This window comes from Salvelinus sp. IW2-2015, unplaced genomic scaffold, assembly GCF_002910315.2.
Source record: "Salvelinus sp. IW2-2015 unplaced genomic scaffold, ASM291031v2 Un_scaffold2201, whole genome shotgun sequence".
Lineage (NCBI taxonomy): Eukaryota > Metazoa > Chordata > Actinopteri > Salmoniformes > Salmonidae > Salvelinus > Salvelinus sp. IW2-2015.
Window position 1 is genome coordinate 100444 of NW_019943531.1, and position 20696 is coordinate 121139.

At 45.2% G+C, this 20696-nt stretch overlaps 1 protein-coding gene and 1 long non-coding RNA gene across 2 annotated transcripts in view; one reads left to right on the plus strand and one right to left on the minus strand.

Moving 5' to 3' along the window:
- LOC112073258 (transient receptor potential cation channel subfamily A member 1) overlaps positions 1-18732 on the minus strand; it is a 60991-nt gene extending 42259 nt beyond the window's left edge. Inside the window, 8 exon segments of the mRNA XM_070440084.1 lie at positions 795-964; positions 7556-7656; positions 7844-7943; positions 8386-8434; positions 14494-14630; positions 16660-16805; positions 17970-18078; positions 18715-18732. Of these exon segments, the coding sequence (XP_070296185.1) occupies positions 795-964; positions 7556-7656; positions 7844-7943; positions 8386-8434; positions 14494-14630; positions 16660-16805; positions 17970-18078; positions 18715-18732 (830 nt within the window).
- Positions 18733-18912: 180 nt separating this feature from the next.
- LOC139025062 (uncharacterized) lies at positions 18913-20449 on the plus strand. The gene is made up of 3 exons (XR_011476503.1): positions 18913-18969; positions 19005-19068; positions 20407-20449. It is a non-coding gene; the product is annotated as an uncharacterized lncRNA (long non-coding RNA).
- Positions 20450-20696: the final 247 nt, after the last annotated feature.

Sequence of the window (20696 nt, forward strand, 5' to 3'; positions counted from 1 at the left end):
TAGCCTAGTATATTTACCTATTAATAACACCACTGACTGGGCAGCGAAGGTTAGCTAGTATGTTACCCTATAATAACACCACTGACTGGGCAGAGGTTAGCCTAGTATGTTACCCTATTAATAACACCACTGACTGGGCAGCGAAGGTTAGCCTAGTATGTTACCCTATTAATAACACCACTGACTGGGCAGCGAAGGTTAGCCTAGTATGTTACCCTATTAAACACACTGACTGGGCAGTGAAGGTTAGCCTAGTATGTTACCCTATTAATAACACCACTGACTGGGCAGGAAGGTTAGCCTAATATGTTACCCTATTAATAACACCACTGACTGGGCGTAAGGTTAGCCTAGTATGTTACCCTATTAATAACACCACTGACTGGGCAGTGAAGGTTAGCCTAGTATGTTACCCTATTAATAACACCACTAACTGGGCAGTGAAGGTTAGCCTAGTATGTTACCTATTAATAACACCACTGACTGGGCAGTGAAGGTTAGCCTAGTATACCCTATTAATAACACCACTGACTGGGCAGCGAAGGTTAGCCTAGTATGTTACCCTATTAATAACACCACTGACTGGGCAGTGAAGGTTACCTAGTATGTTACCCTATTAATAAACCACTGACTGGGCAGCGAAGGTTAGCCTAATATGTTACCCTATTAATACACCACTGACTGGGCAGTGCGAAGGTTAGCCTAGTATATTACCCTATTAATAACACCACTGACTGGGCAGAAAAGTGTAGGGCAGACTTGTATATAACCCCACTAGGCCTAACACCACTCACTGGGCAGCGAAGTGCAGGGCAGACTTCTTGTCCTTGGACTTGCGGTCCAGAGACACCTGTAGAACCAGGATGTTCTTGACAGATTCGTGGATTCCCAGTCTGCAGGCGTAGTGGAGAGGAGTACATCCCTTGTTGTCCTCGTTACTCAACAGATCCTTCACACTGCTGTGCTGTAAGGGGGCAGGACACACACACACACACACATAAACACTTGATCCCTGACTTCCCAAGAGCAGGTAGACAGATGCTGTCTGCCTTCCAAAGGGTCTGCTGAAGTCTGTTATCTGTGCTTCACTGTTTAAGAGGCTACAGCAGATCACTGAGACGCTTGGCAAAGCTCTAAATGGTTTTAATAAACTATCATTTGGCACAGAGCGATGGTAATATAGTTCAACAGCCAGCCTTGGTGCTCCTCCCAAACAGCACCCTATTCCCTTTATAGTGCACTTCTTTCTACCAGATCGGGTCAAAAGTAGTGCACTATAAAGGGACTAGTGTGCCATTTAGGATGCACACTATTGGACTCTAGGAACAGACTCTAAATGGTTTGTAGAGGTAGAGATTGTTAGCTGACAGAAAATTAATGGTGGCAGAAAGCGGTACGCTATCCCACCTTTAATGTTTATGCCTTTCCCTAACTTCGAAAAACTAGTGTAGTTGCTTTTACGTAACCTTCCTTCCTAACCCTTACCATGACCTCAGTGAAATTATACAGTGTCTAAAATAAATTCAATGTTATCCGTGACTTGCTTTGTAAACAACAGGTGTAGACTAATATAGTGAAAAGGTTAATTACGGATCTTCTCAACAATACAGAGAGAAATATAAAGAGAAAAATAATAGAAAGATAACAACAAGAGGAATAAATAAACAATGACGAGCGATAACTTGGCTATATAGACGGGGTACCAGTACCGAGTCAATGTGCAACGTACGAGGTAATTAAGGTAACTATGTACATATAGGTAGGGATAAAGTGACTAGGCTACAGGATACATAATAAAAGGTAACAGCAGTGTATGTGATGAGTCAAAAGAGTTGAGTGCAAAAAGAGTCCATGCAGATAGTCTGGGTAGTTATTTGGTTAACTATATGACTAACTATTTAGTAGTCTTATGTCTTGGAGGTAGAAGCTGTTCAGGGTCCTGTAGGTTCCAGACTTGATGCATCGGTACCGCTTGCCGTGCGGTAGCAGAGAGAACAGTCTATGACTTGGGTGGCTGGAGTCTTTGTCAATTTTTAGGGCCTTCCTCTGACACCGCCTGGTATAGAGGTCCTGGATTGCARGGAGCTCGGCCCCAGTGATGTGCTGGGCCGTACACACTACCCTCCGTAACGCTTTGCAGTCAGATGCCAAGCAGTTGGCATACCAAGTGGTGATGCATCAAGTCAAGATGCTCTCAGTGGTACAGCTGTAGAACTTTCTGAGGATCTGTTGGCCCATGCCAAATCTTTTAAGACTCCTGGAAGGAAGAGGTGTTGTCAGGCCTTCTTTATGACGGTGTTGGTGTGTGTGTGGACAATGATAAATGGGTGCGTGCTCGGCCCTTTGTTTCCTGTAGTCCACAATCAGCTCTTTTGTCTTGCCGATGTTGAGAGAGAGGTTGTTGTCCTGGCACCACACTGCCAAGCCACTCACCTCCCTATATGCTGTCTCATCGTCATCGGTGATGAGTCCAACCATGTTGTGTCGTCAGCAAACTTAATGATCGTGTTGGAGTCATGTGCGGCCAAGCAGTTGTGGGTGAACAGGGAGTACAGAAGGGGACTAAACACACACCCCTGAAGGGCGCCAGTGTTGAGGGTCAGCGTGGGGGATGTGTTGTTGCCTACCCTTACCACCTGGGGGCGGCCCGTCAAGAAGTCCAGGATCCAGTTGCAGAGGGAGGTGTTCAGTCCCAGGGTCCTGAGTTTAGTGATGAGCTTGGAGAGCACTATGGTGTTGAACGTTGAGCTATAGTCAATAAACAGCATTCACACGTAGGTGTTCCTCTTGCCCAGGTGGGAGAAGGCAGTGTGGAGTGTAATAGAGATGGCTTAATCTGTGGATCTGTTGGGGCGGTATGAATAGGAGTGGGTCCAGGGTGTCTGGGATGATGGCGTTGATGTGAGCCATGACCAGCCTTTCAAAGCATTTCATGGAAACAGATGTGAGTGCAATGGGGCGATAGTCATTTAGATTGGTTACGTTGGCGTTCTTTGGCACAGGGACTATTATGGTCTGCTTGAAACATGTAGATATTACAGACTGGGACAGGGAGAGTTTGAAAATGTCCGTGAAGACACTTGCCAGTTGGTTAGCGCATACTCGGAGTATGACAGACTGGGTCAGGGAGATGCCAGCTGGTCAGTGCATGCTCTGAGTATGATATTACATACTGGGTCAGGGAGAGGCCAGCTGATCAGGGCATGCTCTGAGTATGATATTACAGACTGGGTCAGGGAGAGGCCAGCTGGTCAGGGCATGCTCCTGAGTATGATATTACAGACTGGGTCAGGGAGAGGCCAGCTGGTCAGGGCATGCTCTGAGTATGATATTACAGACTGGGTCAGGGAGAGGCCAGCTGTCAGGGCATGCTCTGAGTATGATATTACAGACTGGGTCAGGGAGAGGCGAGATGGTCAGGGCATGCTCTGAGTATGATATGACAGACTGGATCAGGGAGAGGCCAGCTGGTCAGGGCATGCTCTGAGTATATATTACAGACTGGGTCAGGGAGAGGCCAGCTGATCAGGGCATGCTCTGAGTATGTATTACAGACTGGATCAGGGAGAGGCCAGATGGTCAGGGCATGCTCTGGTATGATATGACAGACTGGATCAGGGAGAGGCGAGATGGTCAGGGCATGCTCTGAGTATGATATTCCAGACTGGATCAGGGAGAGGCCAGCTGGTCAGGGCATGCTCTGGTATGATATTACAGACTGGGTCAGGGAGAGGCCAGCCTGGTCAGGGCATGCTCTGAGTATGATATTACAGACTGGGTCAGGGAGAGGCCAGCTGGTTAGCGCATTCTCAGAGTATGCTAATCCGTCTAGCCCTGAGGTCTTGTGTTAACCTGTTTAAAGGTCTTACTCACATTGGCTACGGAGTGCGAGATCACACAGTCGTCCGGAACAGCTGGTGCTCTCATGCATGGTTCAGTGCTGCTTGCCTCGAAGCGAGCATAGAAAGAATTTGGTAGGTTGCGTCACTGGGCAGCTCGCAGCTGGATTTCCCTTTGTAATTCGTGATAGTTTGCAAGCCCTGCCACATCCGACGAGTGTCAGAGCCGGTGTAGTAGGATTTGATCTTCGTCCTGTATTGACAGTTTGATTGCTCGTCGGCGGTCGTAGCGGGATTTCTTTTAAGAGGCTGGATTAGTGTCCTGCTCCTTGAAAGCGGCAGCTCTAGCCCTTTAGCTCAGTGTGGATGTTGCCTGTAATCCATGGCTTCTGCTTGTGAAATGTACGTACGGTGAAGCCAGTGACTGATGTGGTAAACTCCACGATGTTATCGGATGAATTCCGGAACATATTCCAGTCTGTGCTAGCGAAACAGTCCTGTCCAAATCTGCTTCATCGGAACACTTGTACTTCCTGTTTGAGTTTTTGCTTGTAAGCAGGAATCAGGAGGATAGAGTTATGGTTAGATTGGCCAAATGGAGGGCAAGGGAGAGCTTTGTATGCATTTCTGTGTGTGGAGTAAAGATGATCTAGAGTTTTTTCCCCTCTGGTTGCACAGGTGACATGCTTGTAAAATTGCTGATGCTCATTCCAGTTTCCCTGCATTAAAATCATCAGTCACTAGGAGCACATTTTCTTGTTTGCTTATGGCCCGATACAGCTCGTTGAGTGTGTTCTTAGAGCTAACTCAAGCTAGCAAAACCTTGAGACTTCCTTAACATTAGAGATCGCTCATCAGCTGCTGTTAACAATCCCCGAGCTGACAAGGTAAAAATCTGTCGTTCTGCCCCTGAACAAGACAGTTAACCCACTGTTCCTAGGCTGTCATTGAAAATAAGAATTTGTTCTTAACTGACTTGCCTAGTTAAATAAAGGTTAAATACAATTTTAAATAAAAATAGAGACACACACCTCCCCACTTAACCTTAACCCAAGCTGCTGCCGTTCGGTCTTGACGATGAATAGAAAACCCAGCTAAAAACGTGTATATTATCCATGTCCTTGTTCAGCCATGACGCTGACAAATATAGGATATTACAGTTCTTCAGGTGATAGGATAGTCTCAAACTTAGTGATTGTACGTTTGCCAATAGAATGGAGTGTAGAGTCTGTTTATTTAGTCGCAGACTAGTCACGTCAGGGAGCACGCTCGATTGCCTCTCTTGCACGGTCTCTTCCTCTTTCGAGTCGCGGGGATTAGGGCCGGAGGAAGTAGAACATCCAGAGCTGTCGACTCGTAGAAGTAGAAATCTTCCTCCAAATCGAGGTCGCTGTTCTGATGTCCAGAAGCTGTTATCTGTCATAGGAAATTATGGCAGAAATATTATGTTCAAAAAAGTTAACAGTCGATTGACGCACCCGTGCATCAAACGTGCATAGTTTACATTTATATTAATAAAATCTGAACGGTTAATTTTCAGAAACGTACTGTTTTTCCGAGTTCCAAGTTGTTTTGAAATCGGCATAACAGAAAGTACATTTGTGATTCTTAGTTTCATTCCGTAAGCTTCAGTGAGTCAGCACGTCCATGACGGAGAAATATTATGTTTTTGTTTGTTATGAAGAAATATGTCAAGCATATCGTTCACCACGAAACAAACGTGAGACGTGACTTTGAAGACAGCGAGGCTGAAGGCGATGATCTGTTTGAAGAGCAGCGAGGCTGAAGGCGATGATCTGTTTGAAGAGCAGCGAGGCTGAATGCGATGATCTGTTTGAAGAGCAGCGAGGCTGAAGGCGATGATCGGATCAAGACACTTCTCTTATTATAATGAAGTGGATGAAATTCATTGTGAATGAATCGTTAGCAGGCCTACTTTATAATTGTGGTATTATTTGGAAAGAATGTACTGTGTGTTAACCCATTGGCTATTTGATTTATTTAAAAACATTTACTCTTTACTGTGTAGATAATGGTAACATACAAATCATTTAATAATTTTACTGTTTTGATAGCCTAACGGTAAAGCCGCTGTTTATTGATTTCGTTGATACGATACGGGAGTAACGTAGTCTACAATAACTTGCACCGTTATTATTTATTTATTGATAAATATACACATTTGGTGATACAGGGTTTATTTTATGTTAAGACAGGTTTATTTTATGTTAAGACAGGATGCATCAAGACAGGATGCATCAAGACAGGATGCRTCAAGACAAGATGCATCAAGACAGGATGCATCAAGACAGGCCGCATCAAGACAGGATGCATCAAGACAGGCCACATCATGACAGGCCACATCATGACAGGCCACATCATGACAGGCCACATCATGACAGGCCACATCATGACAGGCCACGCCACATCATGACAGGCCACGCCACATCATGACACATCATGACAGGCCACGTCATGACAGGCCACGTCATGACAGGCCACGTCATGACAGGCTACGTCATATAGATTTATCAGGAAAAACAAACAATTTAATACATTTTAGAATAAGGCTGTAACGTAACAAAATGTGGAAAAAGTAAAGTGGTCTGAATACTTTCTGAAGACACTGTATGCAGAGTTCCTTGTACATGATGTAGCAGTTGGTCACAGCAATGTCAATAAAGATTAAAACCATTCTGTGATGCACAGAGTAGTACTGTGGTCTGAATACTTCCCAAATGCATTGTATTTCCCTGAGGTGCAATACACATGAAGGCCAATAGATGGGGACCTAGTTCCACTAATGACTGTGGGATCACTGGGGTGACCCTCTGAGACATTAGGAATTGCTTTCACCTGTGGCGTAACGCGAGAGCCAGACATGGTAATTCTGTGTGATTGGGTTTTTTGTTCTGTTGAAAAACAGATGTGGGCAGTAGTCCCAAATATGTATATAGTTGTTTATTTCATTGATGTCTGTGCCCCCAAAACACGGGTACAGTTATTCTCAAGACCTGGGGAACCACAATCTGGTGTTGAATGTCCTCTTCATTGTGGATTGCAGTGCTTTACACAACAAAAGAGAAAGAATTTCAACGTGTTTCTTTTAAATATTTTTTTGCCTTTATGGCGGTAGGTAGTCTTGGAGGGTTGGGCCAGTATCCGCAAGGTCTCAGGTTCAGATCCCCAAGCCCCCTAGCTGAACAGGTGAAAAATCTGTCTGTGCCATGGCACTTAACCCTAATAGCTTTAGGGTCGCCGTCAATAATGGCAGATCGCTGGCCTTGAGCCCACACAACGAGGGTGTCTCAGTGGCTGTGAGATATGTAAAAAAATATATATATATCAAATTCGCACTTGTACAGCTGTGAAATAGGACAAACCTAATTATTATCACTCATATAAGTGTCTCAAAAGTTTGTTTTGACATTATATTTCTGAATCAATAAACCTAAAACACTTGATGGGGCCTATTACAGAAATGTCTATAGAAGCCAAAATGTCAAGGTAGTGAAAAAAACGAAAAAAATATATCTTAGAACACACAAAACAGCAGAATTGGTCAAATGTCCGTAAGATGGCAGCTATTCTCTACAGCGCCAACCTTAACGTAACCCTCGTTCCTAACCCTAACCTTAATGAATTTCAACACCTATTCCTACACTTGAGTTTCCGTAACAACATATATTTCCCTTCTACCATTGGACATCGTGTACCTGTAAGATGTCTCTGGAGAGGTTTTTGAGGCCTTTGGGTTGCAGGATGGCCAGATGGAGGAAGTTACATCCTGATTTGTCCTTTATGTTCACGTTGGCACCTGAAAAAGACAAACAAACACACACACACACACAGACACACAGACACACACACAGACAGACACACACTTCAAAATCTGAGTTTGATCCACAGACATGTTGACTTTTAATACAGTTATTGTACCATGCAATCCCACCTGCAACCCTGTGCATGCGACTATGAAACATTGTGAATCTGTAACAGCTGACCTTTGGACAGCAGAAGAGCCACTGTTCTCCAGGCTCCGCAGTTAGTAGCCAGCAGCAGTGGGGAAAGACCCTTACAGTCTATGTAGTCGATGTCTGCACCCTGTCAACACATAATTCAATACAGTTGAGTCCCAAATGGCAACCTAATCCCTATATAGTGCACTACTTTTGACCAGTGCCCCTGGCCAAACAGGTCTCATAGGCCCTGGTCAAAAGTAGTGCACTATACAGGAAAGGGGGTGCCATTTGGAAAGCAAGTATTGCTATACTGTTACAGTAGCTCAAACTGGCACCTTATATGGGATGGTTTATGGGCCATATTATTGTAGTGTGTTTACCTTTGAAATTAGGTGTCCGCCAACTCTGGTGTGTGTGTGTGTGTGTGTGTTTGAGTGCGTGTTTGAGTGCGTGTGTGTGTGTGTGTGTGTGTGTGTGTGTGTGTGTGTCTATGTCTGCGTGCTGTTTGTGTGTGTGTTTGAGTGCTTGTGTGTGTGTGCGTGTGTGTGCGCTTGTGTGTGTGTGCGTTTGTGTACTGTATTTACCTTTGAAATGAGGTACTCCGCCAATTCTGTGTGATCAAATATAGTTGCCCTGGAGAAATAACATGCATTATATCACAGCTTTAAACAGGCTCTTGTTTGCTTACGCTGCCCTTTGCCTTCGGAAAATATTTAGACCCCTTGAGTTTTTTCCACGTTTTGTTACATTACATTTAAAATGGATAAATATATATATTTTTAAAACTCTGATATCCACACATACAGTTGAAGTCTGAAGTTTACATACACCTTAGCCAAATACATTTAAACTCAGTTTTTCAAAATTCCTGACATTTAATCCTAGTAAAAAATTCCCCTGTCTTAGGTCAGTTAGGATCACCACTTTATTTTAAGAATGTGAAATGTCAGAATAATAGTAGAGAGAATGATTTATTTCAGCTTTTATTTCTTTCATCACATTCCCAGTGGGTCAGAAGTTTACAATACACTCAATTAGTATTTGGTAGCATTGCCTTTAAATAGTTTAACTCGGGTCAAACCTTTCGGGTTGCATTCCACAAGCTTGGGTGAATTTTGGCCCATTCCTCATCAGACCAGAGGACATTTATCCATAAAGTACGATCTTTGTCCCCATGAGCAGTTGAAAACTGTCGTCTGGCTTTTTTAATGGCGGTTTTGGAGCAGTGTCTTCTTCCTTGCTGAGCAGCCTTTCAGGTTATGTCGATATAGGACTCGTTTTACTGTGGATATAGATACTTTTGTACCTGTTTCCTCCAGCATCTTCACAAGGTCCTTTGCTGTTGTTCTGGGATTGATTTGCACTTTTCGCATCAAAGTACATTCATCTCTAGGAGACAGAATTCGTCTCCTTCCTGAGTGGTATGACGGCTGCGTGGTCCCATGGTGTTTAAACTTGCGTACTATTGTTTGTACAGATGAACATGGTACCTTCAGGCGTTTGGAAGTTGCTCCCAAGGATGAATCAGGCTTGTGGAGGTCTACAATATTTTCTCTGAGGTCTTGGCTGATTTCTTTTGATTTTCCCATGATGTCAAGCAAAGAGGCACTGTGTTTGAAGGTAGGCCTCCAATTGACTCAAATTATKTCAATTAGCCTATCAGAAGCTTCTAAAGCCATGACATCATTTTCTGGAATATTCCAAGCTGTTTAAAGGCACAGTCAACTTAGTGTATGTAATCTTCTGACACACTGGAATTGTGATACTGTCACGACTTCAACCGAGGCAGGCTCTCCTTCCCGTTCGGGTGGCGCTCGGCGGTCGTCGTCACCGGCCTACTAGCTGCCACTGACTCTTTTTCCTCCCCCTCCTTATGTGTTTATTTGTATCACCTGGTTTGGGGTAATTGGTAATTAGTGTGGCTTTATTAGTCAGCCAGCCTGTATGCTTCTTTGTGCGGGRTTGTTCGTCTGTAGCTGTGGATTTCGGGAGTGGTTTATTGTATTGTGTACTGGGTTTGTCTCCCGTGTTTGTAGACAGGTGTTTATGACACCCAGTAAGTCCGTGTTGGACATTTTGGTTTGCCGGTTGGGCATTAAAGATCACCGTATTGAAGCTCTGCTGTTCCTGCGTCTGATTTCACACCCCCCGACACCCAGGTCGTTACAGATACAGTGAATTATAAGTGAAATAATCTGTCTGTTGGAAAAATGAGTTGTGTCATGCACAAAGTAGATGTCCTAACCGATTTGGCAAAATTATAGTTTGTTAACACGAAATTTGTGGAGTGGTAGAAAAAATGAGTTTTATATTACTCCAACCTAAGTGTATGTAAACTTCCGACTTCAACTGTAATACCCCATAATAACAAAGTGAAAATAGTTTTTGAGAAATGTTTGCAAATGTATTAAAAATTAAAAACAGAAATACCCTACTTTCATAAGTATTCAGACCCTTTGCTATGAGACTCGAAATTGAGCTCAGGTGCATCCTGTTTCCATTGATCATCCTTGAGATGTTTCTACAACTTCATTGGAGTCCATCTGTGGTAAATTCAATTGATTTGACATGATTTGGAAAGGTACCCACCTGTCTACATAATGTCCCACAGTTGACAGTGCATGTCAGAGCAAAAACCAAGCCATGAGGTCAAAGGAATTGCTCCGAGACAGCATTGTGTCGTGGCACAGATCTGGGGAAGAGTATCAAATAATTTCAGCACCACCGAAGGTCCCCAAGAACACAGTGGACTCCATCCTTCTTAAATGGAAGACGTTTGGAACAACCAAGACTCTTCCTAGAGCTGGTCGCCCGGCCAAACGGCCTTGGTCAGGGAGGAGACAAAGAACCCGATGGTCACTCTGACAGAGCTCTAGAGTTCCTCTGTGGAGATTGGAGAACCTTCCAGAAGGACAACCATCACTGCAGCACTCTACCAATCAGGCCTTTATGGTAGAGTGGCCAGATGGAAGACACCCCTCAGTAAAAGGCACATGACAGCCCACTTGGACAAACAAGATCCACTGGTCTGAGGAAACCAAGATTGAACTCTTTGGCCTGAATACCAAGTTTCACGTCTGGAGGAAACCTGGCACCATCCCTACGGTGAAGCATGGTGGTGGCAGCATCATGCTGTGGGAATGTTTTTCAGTGGCAGGGACTAGGAGACTAGTCGGGATTGAGGCAAAGATGAACGGAGCAAAGTAGAGAGAGATCCTTGATGAAAACCTGCTCCAGAGTGCTCAGGACCTCAGACTCAGGCAAAGGTTCATCTTCAAAAAGACAACGACCCTAAGTACAAAGCCAAGAGACCGCAGGAGTAGCTTCGGAAACAAGTCTCTGAATGTCCTTGAGTGGGCCAGCTTGAACCCGATCGATTATCTCTGGAGAGACCTGAAAATAGCTGTGGAGCAACGCTCCCCATCCAACCTGACAGAGCTTGAGAGGATCTGCAGAGAAGAATGGGAGAAACTCTCCAAATACAGATGTGCCAACCTTGTAGCATCATACCCAAGAAGACTCGAGGCTGTAATCACTGCCAAAGGTGCTTCAACAAAGTACTGACTAAAGGGTCTGAGTACTTATTTAAATGTAAAATTTCAAGTTTTTAAAATTTTATAAATGAATTTTCAAAAAAACTGTTTTTGCTTTGTCATTATGGGGTATTGTGTGTAGATTGATGAAGGGAAAAAAACATTTTAATCCATTCTAGAATAAGGCTGTAACGTAACAAAATGTGGAAAAAGTCAAGGGGTCTGAATACTTTCCGAAGGCACTCAATAAAAATTGTAACGCAACATGCAACCATTTCAAAGATTTTACTGAGTTACAGTTCATATAAGGAATTCAGCCATATGAAATAAATTCATTAGGCCCCAATCTATGGATTTCACTTCACTGGGCAGGGGTGCAGCCATGGGTGGGCCTGGGAGGGCATATGTCCACCCCCCCCCCTCAGACGATCCCACAGGTCAAGAAGCCAGATGTGGAGGTCCAGGGATGGCGTGGTTACACGTGGTCTGCGGTTTTGAAGCCGGTTGGACGTACCTTCTCCACTGCCGCCAATGTGTATAGGGGTGTGCTCCCTCTGCTAAGTCCACAATCAGCTCCTTCGTTTTTTTGACATTGAGTGAGAGGTATATTTTCTTGGCACCACTCCACCAGGGCTCTCACCTCCTCCCTGTAGGCTGTCTCGTCATTGTTGGTAATCAGGCCTAATATGGTTGTGTCCTTTGCAAACCTGATGACTGAGTTGGAGGTGTGGCCACACAGTCATGGGTGAACAGGGAGTAAAGGAGGGGGCTGAGCACGCACCCTTGTGGGGCCCCTGTGTTGAGGATCAGTGAAGTGGAGGGAGTTGTTTCCTACCTTCACCACCTGTCCAGGACTGGGTTGCACAGGGCGGGGTTCAGACCCAGGGCCACAAGCTTAATGATGAGCTTGGAGGGTACTATGGTGTTGAATGCTGTGTTTTAGTCAATGAACTGCATTCTTACATAGGTATTCCTCTTGTCCAGGTGGGATAGGGCAGTGTCCAGTGCGATGGTGATTGCATCGTCTGTGGATTGATTGGGGCGGTAAGCAAATTGAACTGGGTCTAGGGTGGCAGATAAGGTGGAGGTGATATGATCCATAACTAGCCTCTCAAAGCACTTCATGATGACAGAAGTGAGTGCTACGGGGCGATAGTCATTTAGTTCAGTTACCTTTGTTTTCTTGGGTACAGGAACAATGGTGGCCATCTTGAAGCATGTGGGGACAGCATGACTGGGATAGAGAGAGATTTAATATATCCGTAAACACTCCAGCCAGCTGGTCTGCGCATGCTCTGAGGACGTGGCTAGGGTTAATATGTTTAAATGTCTTACATCGGCCACAGGGAATGAGAACCCACATTCTTTGGGAGCGGGCCATGTCGATGGCACTGTGTTGTCTTCAAAGCAGGCGAAGAAGGTGTTTAGCTTGTTCAGGAGCCAGACGTCGATATCCGCGACGTGGCTGGTTTTCCCTTTGTAATCCATGATTGTCTGTAGACCCTGCGACATACGTCTCATGTCTGAGCCGTTGATTTGCGACTCCACTGTCTCTGTACTGACGTTTTGCCTCTTTGATTGCCTTACGGAGGGAATAACTACACTGTTTGTATTCAACCGTATTCTCAGTCACCTTGCCATGGTTAAATGCAGTGGTTCGAGCTTTCAGTTTTCTACGAATGCTGCCGTCTATCCACGGTTTCTGGTTAGGGTAGGTTTTACTAGTCACAGTGGGAACAACATCCCCTATGATGAACTCAGTCACCGTGTTCATACATTCATACATTCATACAGTGTGTATACATCAATGTTATTATCCGAGGCTACACGGAACGTCCCAGCCCGCGTGATCAAAACAATCCAGGGTCGTCCAGAAGATGGACAGGAAGCGAGGGCAAGGCTTTAAAAGTCAAAGTTCAGAGCCCAGGGGTCAGAGTATCCAATGATTCAGTACATCCTATATAGTCTAAAGTGGCTTCCTCCACTCATCTCCTTTCCTTGAAGTGGCTTCCTCTACTCACCTCCTTTCCTTGCTCTGTACTGATCTTTAGAACTAGACAGGTAGACAGCCCAGGACACTAGCCTGGTAGAATATTGAGATGTCCATTCTAACTAATTCTCTTTCTATGCTATGGACTACGCTACACAAGGGCCAGTTTATTAGATTGGTCAACGTAGATTTGTTTATTATCTACCTCACTTGCTTTGGCAATGTTAACACATGTTTTCCAAGCCAATAAAGCCCATTGAATTGATATGAAGTTAATGGGATAATGAGGGTTTTATTTTCCATTGACTTCAGACAGGATTTGTTAACGGTTTCATACTTGTTAGCTGAAGAATACAGTCTAAAACAGCTAAATATTTAAAAAGCTGTTCCTTTTCCAGTGTACTTAGTGTGGCTTCCTGTGCCAACACACATAGCTGTTAGATACAGAGGGGATGTGAGACTGAGGCATATCTTTATGATCACTAATATTAAAAAACCAGTCATGCCATACTCTCTTCACATTGCCTTTTTTCTATGTTATCATTCAATTTTTTATGACGGTAGTTATGATGTGGGTATTAACCAGGTGTTGCCGAGTCATTTTCCCTCTTTACACACACACACACAACACACACACTGCAGTTGGATAGTTACCGTGGTTACTGGTCATAAAGACAAAGGACAAGAGGTACAACTAGAAATGCATCCTAAATGGCACACTACGGTTCTAGTCAAAAGTAGTGCACTAAATAGGGAATAGGGTTATGGGGCCTGGTCTAAAGTAGTGCACTAAATAGGGAATAGGGTTATGGGGCCTGGTCAAAAGTAGTGCACTAAATAGGGAATAGGGTTATGGGGCCTGGTCAAAAGTAGTGCACTAAATAGGGAATAGGGTGCATTTTGGGGCACAACATAGGTATTAGGCTAGTTGTGAGGTCACAGCCGATTACTCTGTGATTAATGTTTCCTTTTTAAACATTTGTCACGAGCAAACATTGTTCTGACTCCTGAACAATGTTTGGGTCTGTTCACAATAGAATGGAATGTCTGGATGTCTGGTTGTCATGAATCATTTGAAAAATTATATAAACAAAATATCATTCAAATGGATGAGTAAATGAAGTAATAAATGAACGAAGGAAGAAATGAATGAAAAAAAGGTGTCCCACCTGTGTAGAGGTGTCTGGCAGGCTCCATCAGGCAGGTTAATGATGCTGTCCAGCCTGCTGTAGGAGGACAGCATCAGTTTAACAGCCTCTGTAGCTCCCTGGGAACAGGCAAAGTGCAGCGCTGTGGACCGGTCCACCTGGAGTACAGTACACAGACAGACAGACAGACAGACAGACAGACAGACAGACAGACAGACAGACAGACAGACAGACAGACAGACAGACAGGACACGCGACAGAAGACAGGAACAGCAGCATCAGACCATTAAATGAGTGGAGATCAGTACATTAATAACGTGGAGGTCAGGTCAGTACAGGAAGTGGAGGTCAGTTCAGTACAGGAAGTGGAAGATCGTACAGTACATTAATAAGTGGAGGTCAGGTCAGTACAGAAGTGGAGGTCTGTACAGTACATTAATAAGTCGGAATCAGTACATACATTATAAGTGGAGCGTTCATGTAGTACATTAATAACGTGGAGGTCAGTTCAGTACAGAAGTGGAGAGGTCAGTTCAGAAATTAATAAGTGGAATCAGTTCAGTACAGGAAGGTGGAGGTCAGTTCAGTACATTAATAAGTGCGGTCAGTTTCAGTACATTAATAGTGGAGGTCAGTTAACAGGTACAGGAAGTGCTTGAGGGTCAGTTCAGTACAAGTGGAGGTCAGTTCATACATTAATAAGTGGATCAGTACAGTACATTAATAAGTGGGAGTTCATTCAGTACAGGAAGTGGAGATCAGTACAGAAAGTGGAGGTCAGTTCAGTACATTAATTAAGTGGAGTCAGTTCAGTACAGACAGTGAGCTGAAGGTCAGTAGTTCAGTACTAATAAGTGGAGGTCAGTTTCAGTACAGAAGTGGAGGTAGTTCAGTACAGGAAGTGGGAGGTCAGTTCACGTACGGAAGTGGAGTCATTTAAGATCACATTAATAAGTGGGTCGGTCAAGTTCAGTACAATTAATAAGTGGAGATCTATCAGATACAGTACGATTATAATGAAGGTCAGTTCAGTACAGGAAGTGGAGAATCAGTACAGGAAAGTGGAGATCAATACAGTACATTAAAAGTGAGCAGTCAGGTAGACATTAATAAGTGGAGGTCAGTCAGTACAGGAAGTGAGATCAGTAAGGAATGAGAGGTCAGTTCAGTACATAATAAGTGGAGGTCAGTTCAGTACAGGAAAGTGGAGGTCGCTCAGTACATTAATAAGTGATCAGTTCAGTACAGGAGTGGAGGTCAGTTCAGTACATAATAAGTGGAGGCATGTTCAGTACAGGAAGTGGAAGATCATACAGGAAGTGGAGGTCAGTTCAGTACATTAAAAGTGGAGTCAGTTCAGTACAGGAAGTGGGGTCGTTCACAGTACATTAATAAGTGGAGGTCAGTTCAGTACATTAATAAGTGGAGTCAGTTCAAACTTAATAAGTGAGGTCAGGTCAGTAACAGAAGAATGGAATCAGTACAGGAAGTGGGGTCAGTACAGGAAGTGGAAGTTTATTATTATCTGGGCTATTACTGTCTCTCTGACCCTCTAGACTTCTGTCCTGCATCTGAACTGGAAATGCGTCCTTAATGGCACCCTATGGCACCCTATTCCCTCGACAGACTTGTACCTTGTCAGCTCAGATTCGATCTTGCAAACTTTCTTTGCTAGTCCAACGCTCTAACCACTAGGCTACCTGCTGTTTACTGATCCAACGCTCTAACCACTACCTGCGTTTACTGGCCAACTCTCTAACCACTAGGCTACCTGCTGGTTACTAGTCCAACACTCTAACCACTAGGCTACCTGCTGGTAACTAGTCAACGACTCTAACCACTAGGCTACCTGCTGGTACTAGTCCACACATCTAACCACTAGGCTACCTGCTGGTTACTAGTCCAACGCCCTAACCACTAGGCTACCTGCGGGAACTAGTCTAACCTCTACCACTAGCTACCTGCTGTTACTAGTCCAACCGCCTCTAACCACTAGGCTACCTGCTGGTTACTAGCAACACTCTAACCACTAGGCTACCTGCCACCTCTACACTCTAACACACTAGGCTACTGCCACCTCTACCTCTAACCACTAGGCTACCTGCCACCTCTACACTCTAACCACTAGGCTACCTGCCACCTCTACACTCTAACCACTAGGCTACCTGCCACCCCATCCTAATGTACCTGTTGCTGGTCGATCTTGGCTCCTTTGTGGATGCAGAACTCAATGATGTCCATGTTGCCTCCCCTGACCGCCAGGTGAAGTGGACTACTGCACGACTTATCCAGGAAATTAATGTGTTCCTCTATGGAATGACCCATCTCCTCTCCTGGAAAACAAAACAAAACACACAGGCAGAGTTATGTACAAGTACACCCCCCTGGACAGGATGCTACATGCAGAGGGCTCATCATCTAAAGTGGTTTCCTTTCCTTGTATAAGGACTATTGAGACCTAAGTGGACGGATGAATTGAGTTGAATCTCTGAAGCATTGTGGTATATCCTGTTCAAATGAATAACTCAGAACGTTGTTGTGTTTGGTTTCACAGTGTAATGTAAACTAGGGTGACAACTGAACAAACACGTGAGTCTTCTATCTCAACTCATTTCCCCTTAGTCATGCCATCTGTGGAGATCTGGCTAGGCCTGGCCTTAAGGAATGTCAATTCCCGTTTGGTCCCCAAAACTGACAACGACAGAAGCTTCACAAATGTTTTGCTGTTGTACTAAACACATCCGCATCCTGTTATGTATGGCTCAGCTGCAGACCTCCCAGGTTAGGTAAACAGTGTGTCTGTGCTGAGGTCTCTGGTTTGTGTGGCTCCCTAGATGACCATTTAGGCACCAAATGGCTCCCATGTATCAGTAACAAAGATCCTGTATATTGACACAAAATGGCTCCCGTGTATCAGTAACAAAGATCCTGTATGTTGACATRAAATGGCTCCCGTGTATCAGTAACAAAGATCCTGTATATTGACATAAAATGGCTCCCGTCTATCAGTAACAAAGATCCTGTATGTTGACACAAAATGGCCACTGTGTATCATGTTTTGTTCAAGAGAACTTGGAAACTCTGAAATTTCCTGACTTGGAAACTTGTTGTTGAAAAATTAGGTCAGATTTTCCCACTAAGAAAGTATCCGAATCAACCAATAATAAGCTGTTCACCAATAACATTTGATTTGATTTGATTTTGACAAAGATGGTAACACTGGTAAGGGATTAGCCAGAGTATTAGCCTGTTTGTGCTATCATGCTATCATGCTACCATGCTAACATGCTATCATGCTAACATGGTATCATGCTAACATGCTATCATGCTAACATGTTTGGCTTGACAAGGACAGCATTGGAATTGACAAAAGCACAAACAGATCTGGGACCAGGCTAGTAATGGACTCACAATAGTAAAGTGCTTTTTACACCCATGGACAAGTGTAGCATCCTATACAAATGCAATCCTTTATTCTCCTCATCATAATGCCGTACCAGCTTTGAGGATGACATCCATGGCTGTCTTTGAGCCTGCGAAGGCAGCTGCATGGATAGCATAGTGGCCCAGTTTGTTCTGACTGGAGAGCCGCGCCCCATGCCTCAGCTACAGTGCAGGGAATAGGACAGAGGCAGGAGTTTTTAATAAAGCATTGACACAAAGCGGAGTTGTGACAGTTAATAATACTGTATTGGTAACATCTAAATTCTAGGCGAGACTGGAAGCTGTGTGCGTTATTCTATCTCTTGGCTATAAACATTATAACAAACAGGATTATTGAGTATTATTTGACATTAATTGTACAACAGGCAATATGTGTACTGTATACACTTACAGACACTTAAGCCTATATTACCTGATTCGATAGCACTTTCAATGAAGTATGTACAAGGCTTTATAACGTCCTTTATAATGCCTTATGATGCACATAGAGGGAGGGAGGAGAGAGAGAGAGAGAGAGAGAGAGAGAGAGAGAGAGAGAGAGAGAGAGAGGAGCGAGAGAGGAGAGGAGAGAAGAGGAGAGAGAGAGAGAGAGAGAGAGAGAGAGAGAGAGAGAGAGAGAGAGAGAGAGAGAGAGAGAGAGAGAGAGAGAGAGATATAGTGTTCCCTTCCACAGTATAGAGAGAGCTCAGTATTATTGATGGAGCAGGCTAACATGAAGGAGTGGTTGGCCAAGACCTCTTTCTGGTTAGACTCTGTCTTATAGTGAGACAACAGGAGTGGGAGAACAACACACAGCACATTAATAATGAAACTCATGTGATTATGATGAATGATGAATTGTAGCTGGGGAAGCAACAACATTCTGTGATACTACATTCCTTGTTCTCTAATGGTAAGGGCAGGTAGTTTGGTGGGGAGGTGGGAGGTAGGGCGGTAGTTTGGTGGGCAGGTAAGGGAAGGTAAGGGCAGGTGTTTGGTGGGGCGGTAGGGAGGTAGGCAGGTAGTTTGGTGGGCAGGTAAGGGAAGGTAAGGGCAGGTAGTTTGGTGGGGCAGGTAAGGGAGGTAGGGACAGGTAGTTTGGTGGGGAGGTAAGGGAAGGTAGTTTGGTGGGGCAGGTAAGGGAAGGTAAGGGCAGGTAGTTTGGTGGGGCAGGTAGGGAAGGTAAGGGAGGTAGTTTGGTGGGGCAGATAGGGGAAGGTAGTTTGGTGGGGGTAGGAAGGTAGGGAGGTAGTTTGGTGGGGAGGTCGGGAATGGTAGGGCAGGTGTTTGGTGGGCGCGTAAGGGAGGTAAGTTTTGGTGGGGCAGGTAGAGGGGGTAGTTTGTGGGCGATAGGGAAGGTAGTGGTGGGGCAGGTAAGGGAAGGTAGGGCAGGTAGTTTGGTGGGGCAGGTAGGGAGGTAGGGCAGGTAGTTTGGTGGGGGTAGGTAAAGGGACAGGTAGTGTGGTGTGGGCGGGTAAGGGCAGGTAGTTTTGGTGGGGCAGGTAAGGGGCAAGGTAAGGGGGTAGTTTTGGGTGGGGCAGATAAGGGAAGGTATTTTGGTGGGGCATGGTAAGGAGGAAGGTAGGGCAAGGTAGTTTGGTGGGCGCAGGTAGGTGAGGTAGGGCAGTAGTTTTGGTGGGACGAGTCAATGATGGTTGATGGCTAGATCAGCGACGAGTGGATAGTTTTGGTGGGCAGAGAGGTATGGGAAGGTAGGGAAGGTAGAATCTTGGTGGGGCGTGATAAGGGATAGGTACGTTTGGTGCGGTTGTAGAAATGGGGTAAGAGGGAGTGTTAAGGTCGGGCAGAGTAGTTGATTGGTCGTGTGGGGGGCAGGTAGGGAAGGAGCTGGATAGTTTGGTGGTGCCGGTAAGGTGAAGGTTTTGGTGGGGCAGTCAGAAGTGTGTTGGAAGGAATCGCGTACGGGAGGTAGTTTGGCGTGGGGCGAAGTAGGGAAGGTAGTGAGGCTGAGTATTGGGCACTGGGGCAGGGTAAGGGAAGAGTAGTGTGGTGGGCGAGTTGCGATAGGGAAGGGTAAGGGTCAAGGTAGTTTGAGTGGGCAGAATAAAGCGGAAGGTAGTTTTTGGTGGGCAGGTAGGGAGGTAAGGGCAGGTAGTTTGTGGGGCGGTAGGAAGGTAAGGGAGGTAGGTATTGTGGGCGGTAAGGGAGGTAGTTTGGTGGGGCAGGTAAGGAGGTTAGTTTGGTGGGGCAGATAAGGAAGGTAAGGAAGGTAGTTTGGTGGGGCAGGTAGGGAAGGTAGTTTGTGGGAGGTGTTTGGTGGGGAGGTAGTTTGGTGGGAGGTAGTTTGGTGGGCAGGTACGGGAAGGTAGTTTGGTGGGCAGGTAGGGCAGGTAGTTGGTGGGGCAGGTAAGGGAAGGTAAGTTTGGTGGGGCAGTAAGGGAGGTTAGGGAGGTAGTTTGGGTGGGGTGGGTAAGGGCAGGTAGTTTCGGTGGGGCCGGTTAAGGGCAGGTAGTTGGTGGGGCAGGTACGGGGAAGGTGTTTGGTGGGCAGGTAAGGGAAGGTAGTGTGGTGGGGCAGGTAATGGAAGGTAGGGCAGGTAGTTGGTGGGGCAAGTAGGGAGGTTAGGGATAGGTAGTTTGGTGGGGAGGTAAGGGATGGTAGTGTTGGTGGGGAGGTAGGGCAAGTAGTTTGGTGGGTTGCAGTAGGGAAGGTAGTTTGGTGTGGCGGTAGAGGGCAGGTAGTTTGGTGGGGAGGTAAGGGAAGGTAGGGCAGGTAGTTTGGTGGGGCGATAAGGGAAGGTTAGTTTTGTGGGGGCAGGTAAGGGAAGGTAAGGGAAGGTA